Raw genomic sequence first — 14,200 nt, 5'->3', positions numbered from 1 at the left:
AGCACGAGTAATAATTGAAATTCCTTAGTTTAGTAAAGTCTCACTCTGAGAAAAAAATGTTCTCATATTTGTCCTTAGCCTTCCCGTTTATGACTCTTTCTCTAAATAAACTGCAGCTGATATGATTTCAGATTTATATACAATTTATATCCAAACTCTCCACTGATTTCAGAGGTAGTAGCTCATTAACTAGTCAAAGAAATGGATTCAACAATAAAAAGTTTACTCGACAAGTTGCAGTGATACCATGGGCGTAGATTGTGGGGGGGCGAGGGGGGGCATTGCCCCCCCAAACGAGTCGCACCGGTGAACTGGCGGGGCTTAATTGTGTCTTCCCCGCCGGCGCTGCCTCGGTCTCTGACTCCCTGCAGCATTTTTGTCCGTCGCCGTCAGCACTGCCATTCATTCTCACAGGCAGCCTCGTTCCCGCTCCCCTTTGCCGCGTCCTCCGGCTCTCTCTGATGCACTTCCTGTTAAACAGGAAGTGCATCAGAGAGAGCCGGTCGGAGGAGTGGAAGCGGCAAAGGGGAGCGGGAACGAGGCTGCCTGTGAGAATGAATGGCAGCGCTGACGGCGATGGACAAAAATGCTGCAGGGAGTCAGGGACTGAGGCAGCGCGGCGAGGAAGAGCGAGGCAGCATGCTGGCTGGTGGCAGGGAGAGACAGTCACAGGAGCACTGTTGAGGTGATGGGGTAATGCTAGGTAGAGGTGAGCGAGAGAGGTGGGGAATGTTGGTGGGGGGAGATGCATGGGGGAGAGAGAGGGAGAAATAATACTGGATGTGGAGGAGGAGGAAGGGACAGCAAGAGAAAAGGGGAAATGTTGGAACATGGAAGTGGGAGGGAGGGAGACAGAGAGAGATGCTGTATGGGGATGGGAGAGATGCTAAAAGGGGAAGGAAGAGAACGAAAGAGATAGATGTTGGGCCCAGGGTGCAAGGAAGGGAGATACTGAGAGTGATGTGGGCAGTGGGAGAGAAGAAGGAGGGAAGAGAGGTTGTACATGGGGATGGATGAGAGGGAGGGATAGATATACATTAGAGGGGAAAGAGAAAAAGAGGGAGATTGTGGATCCAGGGACAGAAGGGAGTGAGGGAGAAATGCTGGACAATTGGAGGGAGGGGAGAGAGAGAGGAAGAAATGCTGGACCACAGGGGGGGGGGGGCTGGAAGATACTGGGGTGTGGATGTGTGTGTGGAAGGGACAGGGAGATATTAGGCTACAAGGGGAGAAAGGGAGCAGGCGTGCTGGGCTAGAAGGTTGGAGGGAGGAAGATGCTGCAAATGGTGGAACTATTTGGGAGAGGCCAAAGGGGAGGTGGGAAGGAAACAAATGAGAGGATGATAGTGATGGGGGGGGGGGCAGAAATGTGGTAATGGAGAGTTGATTAAAGATGAAAGGAAATGGAAGGTTGGAGGAAGGACTGAGAAGAGGAATGGGGCAGCTAGTGGGTGAGAGAAGGAAATGGAATTTGATAGCTGAAAACTAAAAAGGAGAAGGATGAGGACGAGGGTGAAATTTAAGTGAACAGAGAGGCAGCAAAGAAAAAAAAAACAGAGGAAACAGCTAAAAAAGAAATAATGTGTCAAAGGTAGGTGTAGTGAAGGAATGGAATAAGACAGGAGAGAAGAGAAAAGACAAATGGACAGCAAGCAGTTGAAGGAGAATTAGCAGAAAGACAGGAAAAGAGGAAACTGGAACCAGCATGATTGAACAGTAAAATGTCCAGACAACAAAGGTACAAAAAGTATTTTATTTTGAATCTATTAAATGGAATATCAAATGGAAAGAAGACACTGCATAAAACAGAAGACACTGGGACCAAAGTGAATAGAAAAACTAAATGATCAGACAACAAAGGTAGAAAAAAGTATTTTATTCAGAATTTATTAATTGGAATATGTCAGCTTTCTGTGAAATTTTGCATGTAAGTTTCAATTTTTCTGGTATTGCTGCATGCTGAGTCTGACATCAAGTTAACTTTCCAGTTCAGTATTTTGCCTTCATATTTTTTGCTTTCTAGTTCCTTGTATCATGTCTGTTGTGTCATGTGTTTTTCACGAGGTAGTGTACTGGTGTTTTAGAGCCTGGTGTAATTACAGTTCTGCCTTTTCACGCATAAGGTTGCAGCTCGTCCTGTCCTTGGAATTAGTGCTGTTATGGTTTAGTAAGGTTATGAGTGTGTTTTTGCACAAGTTTGTGTATAGTGTGTTGCAGTGGAGAGATTGTGTGTTGGCTTTACTGAGGTGGCACCAAAACATCAGAAAGGGTGTAGAGCCTAAATCATGACACACTACCTCTTGAAGGATCTACATATAGAGCTTATGCATTTCTAAGGTCAACACTGGCATGGTATGGGAAAAGGGGTGGGGAAATACTACTGGAGTGGAAGAAGGAAAGAAGGAAGGAAGGGAGAAAGAGCTGGCTTGATATCTCATACATATTCATTATGGTTATTCCCAAAAAAAGCCAGCTTTTTTTCCCTTCCTTCCTTCCTCCATATTAGCATATTCATTTGCATATGTATATATGCAAATGAATATGCTAATATGCTCCGCCCCATCCTTTGCCCCCCCAAATGAAACAGTCAAACTACGCCTATGAGTGATATGTATTTACTATAGGGTCTATGGTCGATTTTGACTAGGATTCTTGGCTTATTACATTGTAAAGGTCTGATGAGGCTTTCTTATCTATTTAGAAATATTTTTTGGCTATCTCTGATATTTTGCCTCCCACTTTAATGTCTTCTAATCATGTAACCATCTAATAATCTAGATCAGGGGTTCTCAACCCAGTCCTGGGGACACACCTAGCCAGTCAAGTTTTCAGAATACCCTCAGTGAATATGCACGAGATAGATCATGCATATTCATTATGGATATCTTGGAAACCTGACTGGTTATGTGTGTTTCAAGGACTGGGTTGAGAACTCCTGATCTAGAGTGAGGGTCTCAAACCTCTCTTTTGCATATTCAATAGGGATACCTGAAAACCTGACTGGTTGGTGGCCCTGAAGGATTGGAGTTTGAGACCCCTGATCTAGGGTTACTACTGAAGGTAAGTAACAGTATCTTTTACTCAGCAGAGGCAGGCACCCATGGTCATGAGAAGACCTCCACTAAAAATCACAGGTGTTTCTTATTGCTTTTCCACATTCATTATTGGTTACAGTGCTTATTTCCAAAGCAGCGTTCACATTTAGACATGCAGAAACTGGCATGTAAACATTTATCTTGCAGAAATGTCTAAGTTCTGATTGTACAAACCTGAGATATACAGGCCTAAAACTGAAGAAAATGTAGGTGCCTATTTTTCTTTATGAAACAGGCTTGAAATAGACACCTTTTGGCCACCTTAAACTAGGCATCTGGTTATAAAATTATCCTCCATATGGCTGAATCGTGCTGCTAAACAAATAATTGCCAGTTCTTCTCCCAATAGCCATCCCATTATTATATGGATAATACCTGGCCATTTAGCAAGTTAACTGACCCAATATTATCTACATAGCTTTCAAAGACACATTGTTAAGTGAGTTAGGCATTCACCACATGCTGGAAAAAAACACATAACTAGTTCTGAAAATCAAGTCTGGCTTTCTCAAAAATGTTAGGGAAAAGAGACAGGATTTGATATACTGCCTTTCTATCAAAGTGGTTTATATATTACATACAAGCATTTATTTAGTACCTTTGATAATGGAGGGTTAAGTGGCTTATCCAGAGTCACAAGGAGCTGCAGTGGGAATCAAAATCAGTTATCGAGGTACTTAGGCAACTGCACTATCCATTGGGCTGTTCCTCCACTCTTGAGGGGGGGGGGGTCTGTGGTGACCTCTTCTTCAGAACATTGGCAAGCCAGCTTTATAAATATTTAACAAAGTGGTCTGTGACCAGTGACATGAGCTACGGTGTTATCGCATGCCAATGACAGGCCCTTTTTTACACAAGGGGAGCCTGCAATATATAATGTGCATTATGATAACGCTGTAGCATACATTCTTACATTGGACTGTATTTCATGGTGAAACATGGCGCCATATCAGAGATGACATGAAGCTTCCTGCTATTTAGACCTGTTCTTTCTCCTTTGTTTTTTGCCAGTTTTGCTTTGTGCTGGCCTTGGTGGGATCTGCGGAGGTTTTTCTTTTTTGTTTTGTTGATGAAACTTCCACGGACCGTTTAGAAGAAATCGGGTCATGCTCCATATCCCGGTGACTATGGTATGCATTTCCTCATCTGGATTTTACTTGCCTTAGGTTTTAGAAAGAGGCTGATAGCACCCAAAACATCAGATTTACTAATTCTGGTATGCTGCCCACCCTTTTTAAAAATTGTTAGTAACTGATTATACAAATAATGTAATGAGTGAAAGACAAAACTGTGAGTAACAGGTTAGAGACAGCTATCTCCTCAAACAGCTTGCAAGCAAAGCCATTTTTATCAAAGTGTATGGGCAGGGTTGGAATAATATTAGTAATGCTTTAGTGTATGGAGGAAGAGAAAGAAGGGGACAGAAAGAACCTATGATGGTAGCATAGAGTGAGACTCCAACTTCCATAAGCTTAGTGCCCTGTCCTAGAGGTGACCTTTGGCACTCCTCAGGAGCAAATTAATCATCATCATATAACACTTCATCACATATTCAAGCTAAATGTATTCAAATTATATGCACGGAAAACTTGCAACAAATGGTGGGATCAGGCCAGTACACATCTACACCTGTTCTTTTGCGCCTAAATATAAGCCTCACTAAGGCTTATATTTAGGTGCAGAAAAACAGTGTTTTCATCACCCAACACTTCGTCAAACTAAATGTACTCAAACTATATATGCGGAAAACTTGAACAGCAAATTGAGCAAAGATATTTACATTTAAAATAGAACATATCACATATAATGCACAATGAATTTGGGTAAAAACCTTGTGCACAAAGGCAATGAAAGGTCAAAACCCTGACAATTCATCACTGGTAGGCAACTATATAGCACATAGGATGACAACGGAGTGAGGGGAGGAAGCAAGGTAGCACCTTGGAGACCTGTGTAGATAAAACAGGAAAGAGAATCGAAGGTGTGGGGCTTCAGTATGTGTGTGTGGCTTCAATAGGTGCCAATTTGTGCTGGCACTTCAGGTTTCCTTTGGATATGTGCAGAAAGAAGATGGTTAGTGGCAAACTCCCCTCCCCCCCATTAGCTTGAATATGGGATGAATGTCTGGAAACAGCACACATTTATTTCCTGACTTTATAATATCAACTCATTACCTGATTGACCAACGTACCTGAAATATTTGTTTCAGGGAGAAGAGGGCCCGCCTCAGCTCCCGACCATTGGAGTTGTACAGTTTTTCTGAAATCAGAAAAAAAAAACTGTTACACAAGAACATCAACACTAAAATTTTATCAACCCTTACACCAACACAGTTTCTTACATACAGTATCTGAATCCATGCAACTCAACATAAATCAATATTCCCTTCCATAGTGGATAAAGTGCTTCCCCCTTCCTCTGAAAGACAAGCAACCCAAAATAAAAATGGCTGCCTGTGGCTGGACATTTGATAAATACAAGTGTTAAGATAAATCTCCACATTTCAAGTTTACCTGCAGAAAGAATCATACAGTATATAATTCAGCATCAATTAGTGGCTTCTAAATAACTTTATGAACCACTAGGGTTTTGCATTAATTTTAGACACTCTTCCTCCATGCTAAGGCCATTGTTACTGTAGCCGTAAAAATGGCCTTTCTGTATTTTTTTGTATTAATAGCCATTCATTAATATTGCCATTAATATTTACTACATGAGCATAAATACACCCATACACCCATTATGTAGACGGGAAGGGCTCACGTGCTAATTGGTTAGTGTGCATAGTACGACACAAGGTGTTCAGTAAGAGTGCCTAAAATGTGTGTTAGTCAGTAGACACCAGACTGATTAGCTGCCTCAGGAGCAGCAATCTGATTGCTCCTACATAATTGAATTTTGTACTCCCCATCTGGAAAGAGGGGAACATTAGCCTAATAGCGGGCTGAGAACCTGGGGAATTGGGTTTAATTCCCAGGGCAGCCCCCTTTGACCCTGGGCAAGTCACTTAACCTTCTGTTGTCCTAGATACATAGACATAGATTATGAACCCACTAGAGACAAAGTTCTTGCATAAAATAACACATAAACCACTTTGACTATGTTGTCCTGTCTTAGATGTTATTTATATAAGTATATCCCCTGTCACTCTCTTAAGTTTTTGCTGTAAATCCATATCTAGGTCTTTTATTAATGTTGCTCCTGTAACCTTATTCATGCTTTGGACTCTGCAAATATCATATTAATTGTAAAGAGGCAGTATATCAAATAAATGTAAAACCTGAAATCAAACACTAATGAGGTAATTTCATAAAGGATTTTTAATGTGTAAAAGGGTTTTTATAGAATTTCCCCAGAGGTTATGCATGTATAGGTATCTGAAGTGCAAAAAAAGCACATAACCTTACATGACTGTCATGTAGGCATGTTCAGGGGCGCTGTTTGGGTAAACTCACAATTTGCATGTATTGTTTATAAAATGAGTGCCCATATATGGTTTGTGAATCTTTGTAAAGACACATATATGAGGCGTATATTCAAAGCACTTGGACAAAGTTACATGGAGGGGCATTTTCGATATAGCGTCTAAGTCCAACATTGAACATTTTGCAAAAAATGTCCAAAATCTGAATAGGAAAGAAGGTCATTTTCAAAAAAAGAAAAATGTCTGTCTTTTATTTTCAAAAATACTGTTTTGAACAAGGTTTTGTGATTTAGACGTTTTGTTTTTTGGTCCATTTAAAAAAAAAAAAAATGTCCAAATGCAAAATGCACAAAATCAAGCCATTGGGATTTAGGAAGAGCCAGCATCTTTAGTAGACTGATCCCCCCAGACATCCCAGGAAAGCAATAGGGCTCCCTAGGGGGCACTGCAGTGGACTTTATAACATGTTCCCAGGTACACTTCTCACCATTGCTCCCTTATCTTGTCTGCAAAGCCCCCAAAAACCTACTACCCCCAACTGTATACCACTACCATAGCCCTTACGGGTGAAGGGGGCACCTATATGTGGGTACAATAGGTTTCTGGTGAGTTTTGGAGGGATCACAGTTTCCTCCACAAACATAACAGGTAGGGGGAGATATGAGCTTGGGTCCATCTGTCTGCAGTGCACTGCACCCACCACTAGACTACTCCAGGGACCTGAGTATAGCATCTGAGGCTGGCACAGAGACTGATAAGTAATGTTTTAAATCACATTTTGGGGGTTGGGTGGGGGGGTGGGAGGAGGTTAGTGACCACTGGGGGAGTAAAGAGAGGTCATCCCTTATTCCCTCCAGTGGTCATCTGGTCATTTAGGGCACCTTTTTGTGCCTTATTCGTTATAAAAACAGGTCTAGCTTAAAACATTTTAGTTTTAATCCTGGACGGTTTTGTTTTGTTCCATTATGGCTGAAAAACATCCAAGGGTTAGGAACGCCCAGATCCCACCCTTAACACACCCCTGACATGCCCCCTTCTGACTTGAATGCACATCTGATGGACTTCATAGAAAAACATCTAAAAATTGGTTTTGAAAATACCAATTTGGACGTTATTGTGAGAAAAACGTCCAAATGCAGATTTATGCCACTTTTTGGATGTTTTTCTCTGTTGAAAATGACCCCATAGCCACCTCTGCACATTTATAAAACAGACTCTACATGGGTGCTTACTTGGCTTTCACAAGTTATAAAATTACCTTCTAAGTGAGGGATACAAGCAAGGTGCGGGCAAAGGACATGTGAGTTTCTATAAACTCACAATACTTTATTAGATGGTCCAGTTCTGTAATGAAGAGATTATTCTTTTTTTATGGGTATACCTACTTGTGAAGTAAGTGGGGAACTCAATAAATGGCACCCAAAGTTAGGCATCGGGAAGGGAAGAAGGGCCATCTGCGCTGAGCACTAAGCACCTAGCGCGGATCTCACACCTAACTTTGGGTGCGACCCTTATGTCTGCCAAAACCTTATATAAATTCTGGTGTACAACTAATGGAAGTTGGGTATTTAAATGACCCTATTCAATGATATCACGCCTAATTTCTGGGAACTTCCATGACCCGCCCATACCCATGGCCACACCGCCTTTTGAGTTGTAGACAGGGGTGTAGCTAGGTGGGGCCACGGGAGCCTGGGCCCCTAAAAATTTCATCTGGGTCCCCGGTTTTGCTGGTGGGGATCCCCAACCCCCACCAGCCGAAGCCTTCTTCAGCACTGGTCTCGACGCAGCTGCGTTCGCTGCCCTGCTCTTTCTTCTTGCTGACGTCCTCCTGTGCACACTCCTTTACATGAAACCAGCGCTGAAGAAGGCTTCGGCTGGCGGGAGTTCAGGACCCTCACCAACAAAGATATTTGCTTTTGCGGGGGGGGGGAGCGACGAGGCGGTGAGGGGAAGCTGCTAGGAGGTGAGGAGGAGCGACAAGGAAGTGAGGGGGAACGGCAAGGCGGTGTGGGGGGGGGTGAGGCGGCAGGGACAGCAAAGAGGCAGACTAAAATGTGCCCCCCACCTCGGGCTGTGGCCCCCTCCCACCACAAGGTCTGGTTATGCCCAGGGGTGTGCTGGTAATTTTTAACAACAGGCTCTTTCTCCGGACGTAGCCAGCTCTGCAGTTGAAAGCGCCAGGGGTGGCCGAGGGGGGGGGGGAGCAACACTTGCCTCTCTCTCCTCCCTCCCTTCGTGCGGGCACGCTAGGCATACCTTTGCTGGCAGCCAATAAATGGGCTGCCACCATTCCCAACGTCTTGCTCTGAGCAGCATGCTGGAACTTCTCTCACATGCTCGAGAAGTCCCAGCCTGCTGCCCAGAGCTGGAAACAAGGAGCGGGGAACAGAAGCAGTCTATTTACTTGGCTGGCAGGGCTCAGCATCCCCACCAGCAAAGTAAAAGATAATTCAGCAGGGGGCCCAAGCCCACATTTTCGGAGCCAGTTGTTAAAGTAGCCATGGAGGGCCCTACTTTAACAACTGGCTCCCAAAATTCTTAAAAACTTAACAACCGGCTCTTGCGAGCCTGTGAGAGCCTGCTCCAGCACACCACTGGTTATGCCCCTGGTTGTAGATCTGTGCAAAAACCCAAATGATTGCCAATTACCACCAATTATTGATTGTTAATGGCTAATTAACGTATTAGTTTGCACGCAGATCTGGGATCCACACCCAAATTTGGGTGACATATAGAATCTTGAGGTTACTAGTACTTCTACTTATCATTTCTATTGCGCTACTAGACGTATGTAGCACTCTATATTTGAACATGTAAGAGACAGTCCCTGCTCGGCAGAGTTTACAATCTAATCAGGATAGACAAATGGGACAAATAAGGGATAAGAGAATTACTTAAGGTGGGAATGATTAAAACAGACATGAGCACAGAACAAGTGAATAGGAGTTAGGAGTTAAAAGAAGCCTCAAAAAGGTGGGCTTTTAGCCTAGATTTGAAGAAGGCCAGAGATGGAGCTTGACGTACTGACTCAGGAAGTCTATTCCAGGTGTTTGGTGTAGCAAGATAAAAGGAACGGACTCTGGAGTTAGAAGTGGTGGAGAAGGGTACAGATAAGAGAGATTTACCCAATGAATGGAGTTCCCGGGGAGGAGTGTAGGGAGAGAAGTAGCAAGGAGCTTCAGAGTGAGGGCACTTGTAAGTCAATAAGAGGAGTTTGAACTGTATGCAAAAACGTATAGGGAGCCAATGAAGTGACTTGAGGAGAGGGCTAATATGAGCATAGCAACACTGGTGGAATATAAGTCATGCAGCAGAATTTTGAACAGATTGAAGGGGAGAGAGATGACTTAGTGGGAGACCTGTGAGAAGCAAGTTGCAGTAGTCTAAGCAAGAGGTGATAAGAGTGTTACCAGCAAATGAGTTGGGTCTACCAAATGAGTGACTATATTAAGTTAGTTTGGTGGTCTAGTAGTAAGCACATTTCCCCAGATTCTATATATTGCGCCTAGATTTCTGTGTGGAAATCTAAGCTTATTCCATGACAATGCGCAGAACCTAATTGGTTAACAAGCCAATCAGTGCTGTTAATTGGATGTTAAGCAATTATCAGCACTAATTGGCATTAATTAGAACTTACATGCACAACTCACTAAATGCATTCTATAACGAGGCCCTTGTAAATTCTAATGCACGTTGTCAAAAAAGTGGCTTGGCCATGGACGGATCATGGGCATTCTGAATGTTTACATGCACGCTTATAGAATATACTTGCTCTGTGCCTAATTCAGCTGCTAGTATTTACACCAGGTTTTACTTGGCATAATTGCTTGCAACTAAATATAGTCACGTGGGCGGCCGATAAGCGTGTTTTATAAACATGGAAATGTTATAGAATGCACAAGCAGAAATGTTTTTCACATGGATTTTCCAGGTGCCATATATAGAATCCAGCCCATTGTGCTGCCAAGCAGAAGACTTGAATAACATGCAGTACCTACTCTAATGTGCTAACGGTGTCGTTGACATTGCAGTGGCCAACTAAGACTTAAAAGTACTTCTAAATCTTTTCAATGGTATACATAATTTTGGGCTATACAGCTGGATGCTTTAATTGCTCATGTTTGTACCATGCTTAAAATGTCTTATATGAATTACACGTTGTAGCGATAAACGATGATGAATTTATAATGAATGGAATTCACAGCAAAGCTCCAGTGGGAAAGATCTTATTCGCATTACAAACTCAATCTCCTTTAAACAACCACTTCAGCCTGTATATTCCAGTGCTTTTCCATAATAAATAAAAATGCTTGGCTGGAAAAAATGTAAGAGTAATATTAAAAATAAAGATTGTTACTAATCTCATGGTGCAGTACAAAACTCTAAAGGATGACTTAAATATCTGCATCTGCCATCTGTTATATTGCATTATTTTTTCAAAAAAACATTACACATACTACCAGTGCCAATATAAACAATTCTAAAAAAACTGGGAAGTGCAGCTTTGTTCTAGCTGAGAAAGGCACTGTCTCTTACAACCCTGGCAATTTTTAGTGAAAATATCAACATTTTAACAAAAGCCACGTGTTGGCACTTTTGTGACATGAAAACAACAAATCTTTAGCACAGTGAAGTCATATTGTATAGTACAGGACAACAAATATTGCTAACAGATGCAATTGCCATTAAATATATTAAGCACTGTGCATGAAGGATTAGCCCAATACTGTAATCTAAAATCATGTGCTCCGAAGACCCATTTTACACAGATCTGAATATTCACAATTCCTCCATTATTTTACAGAAGGCGTAACTGATCCCTTTGTAAAAAACATAGAAAGATGCTGACAAAATACATGTGAATTAGCTGACACTTAATAAAGCTAGATTCTATATATGGCGCCTAAAAAATCGGCACCAAAAATATCCATATAAATGGTATTCTATAAGCTGCTCCTAAAGTTCAGCACGGTTTATAAAATACACGTAAAAGCGGAGAGTCACGGTTAAATTTAGGCACAGCCATTTGCACCAACGAAAATGTGGTGCAAATGCCCACACCTTAATTATGAGAAGAACAAGAGAAGAAACCCACAAAAGACCTGAGGGCTGATATTCAGACCATGGGAGGCCACCCGGCTAACTCCCGAAGTCAATGCTGGGATATTTCTGGTAACTGGCATTGAATATCCAGTCTATTTATGGCTAGTTTAAACTTAACCGGCCAGGCCAGTGTTCAGCGCTGGCTGGTTAAGTTTAAACCGGCAAAGATAGGCCTGCTATTTCTGTCACCTGATTTGGCTGCCAAACTTAGCTGGCGATGCACTGATTAGTGAATAGCCAGGTTATATTGCGTGATATATAGAATCTCCCCCTTAGCCTCTAGCTGGTTATATGGCACCTAAAAAATCTGCGGGGAAAACATTTCCGACTAAGCGTATTCTATATGTAGTGACTAGATTTAGGCACGGTATATAAAATATGCTTAGTTGATATCCCAGCGTCTAAAACTATATATGACTCCATTTACACCAATGAAAACGTGGCATAAATTCAGCATGTAGATTTAGGCGCAGAGGGCCATAATTAATAACTGCATGTGTACATTTCAGAACGTCCACAAAACACCTATTTCCCTGACCATAACCATGCTCCTTTTTGCTTGGGCGCATTAGAAGTTGGGCGCACTGCATTACAGAATATGCTTAGCAAGATGTGCATGTAAATTCTAATTATTGCCAATTAGTGATCATTATTACTTGTTAATTGCTGTTATCAACACTGATTAGCTTGTTAAGCCAATTTTACATTATGTGCATTTTTATAGAATACGCCTGGGTAAATGCTGACTGGGAATATTCAGCGGAAGATAACTTGCTATCTTCTACTGAATACTCGCGGATAGCCAGTTATGTTCTATTTAATTGGCCAGGAGCACAGAATATCGGGCGGCTGGTGTTTAATACTCAAAGATCCTCAGTAACCTGGGAACAGATGGAAACTGTTGCAGCTGATTGACTACGCTGGAGAACGCTAGCTGTCCAACATGTCCAATTGCACATGTGGACCTAAGTCTAAGTCAGTAAGGAGACACAGGTCAGTCAGGATGGCCACCATCTCCAGTTAAACACCGGCTCCAGCAAATTAGTTCACTCTGCACATTCCAAGCACAAGTTACTTTTCAGAATCTGCCAGGTATTTGCGACCTGGACTGGCCTCTCTTGGAGACAGGATGTTGGGCTCAGTAGGCCTCGGTCTGGCTCAGCATGGCTTTTCTTGTATTCTTAAGTGAATGGCATTTGAAACAGAATAATAATGTGATGAAAAGCAATTAGAGAAAATATGATTTAAAAACAATAGTATGGTGGTAACTCTAACTTCCTCCACTCTGAGTGCTGAGTGACTGCAAATGATGTCTGCCCTACTTCACAAGGAAGGTCATCTGGTGCAACAGATAAAAGAGTTCTGAAATAGGGTTCCATTCTCCTATCATCCAACAACAACAGACGGGACAGGATATTCAGTCCCTAACAGAACATTTTCTCGTCTTGGATTTGTTCACATTTGAAATTGTAAAGGACACTAAACATTACTACATGTAGGGCAGTGAAAACCTAACAGAAAAGCAACACATGCATTAGGTGACTGGTTCACAAAAGCTGAGGAAGACCCATGTAAAAATACATGGGGCTGATACTCAGTGGGACATATCTGGTCAAAGTTCTCACCTGAAGTTATTCTGGGAAGACATGAAATCAAATGATGCTAAATATATAATGTTAACTGAATATTTAGACAAAGAGGAGCATAATCGAACTGGCCGCCCATCTTTAAGGGCGCCCATCTCTAAGGATGTCCCGGCGAAGGGGCGGGGCATCCCATATTATCAAAACAAGATGGGCGTCCATCTTTCGTTTCGATAATACGGTCGGGGACGCCCTAATCTCAACATTTAGGTCGACCTAAATGTTGAGATCGCCGACCTTAGAGATGGGCAACCTCAGTTTTCGCCAATAATGGAAACCGAGGACGCCCATCTCAAAAATGACCAAATCCAAGCCATTTGGTCATAGGAGGAGACAGCATTTGTAGTGCACTGGTCCCCCTCACATGCCAGGACACCAACCGGGCACTCTAGGGGGCACTGCAGTGGACTTCAAAAATTGCTCCCAGGTGCATAGCTCCCTTACCTTGGGTGCTGAGCCCCCCAAATCCCCCCAAAACCCACTCCCACAACTCTACACCACTACCATAGCCCTTAGGGATGAAGGGGGGCACCTACATGTGGGTACAGTGGGTTTTGGGGTGGGGGTTTGGAGAGCTCAACAATTACCACCCTAAGTGTAACAGGTAGGGGTGGATGGGATTGGGACTGCCTGTGAAGTGCACTGCATCCACTAAAAACTGCTCCAGGGACCTGCATACTGCTGTGATAGAGCTGGGTATGACATTTGAGGCTGGCATAGAGGCTGTAAAAAAATGTGTTGTTTTTTTTTGGGTGGGAGGGGGTTGGTGACCACTGGGGGAGTAAGGGGAGGTCATCCCTGATTCCCTCCGGTGGTCATCTAGTCAGTTCGGACACCTTTTCGCAGCTTGGTCTTGAAAAAAAAGGGACCAAGTAAAGTTGGCCAAATGCTCGTCAGGGATGCCCTTCTTTTTTCCATTATTGGCTGAGGAC

The 14,200-nt window shown here is 42.8% G+C and overlaps 1 protein-coding gene across 4 annotated transcripts in view; it reads right to left on the bottom strand.

Moving 5' to 3' along the window:
• Window positions 1-14,200, bottom strand: part of FHOD3 (formin homology 2 domain containing 3) — a 942,952-nt gene that overhangs the window by 443,753 nt on the left and 484,999 nt on the right. For all 4 annotated transcript variants that reach the window (XM_030204545.1, XM_030204553.1, XM_030204563.1 and 1 more), the window contains exon 4: window positions 5,287-5,354. In XM_030204545.1, the coding sequence (XP_030060405.1) occupies window positions 5,287-5,354 (68 nt within the window). The remainder of the gene's footprint in view (window positions 1-5,286; window positions 5,355-14,200) is intronic.

The sequence above is a fragment of the Microcaecilia unicolor genome, chromosome 1 (genome assembly GCF_901765095.1).
Source record: "Microcaecilia unicolor chromosome 1, aMicUni1.1, whole genome shotgun sequence".
In the NCBI taxonomy this organism is placed as follows: domain Eukaryota; kingdom Metazoa; phylum Chordata; class Amphibia; order Gymnophiona; family Siphonopidae; genus Microcaecilia; species Microcaecilia unicolor.
Note: the sequence above shows the minus strand (reverse complement) of the source record. Positions and strands in the feature narration are given on the sequence as shown.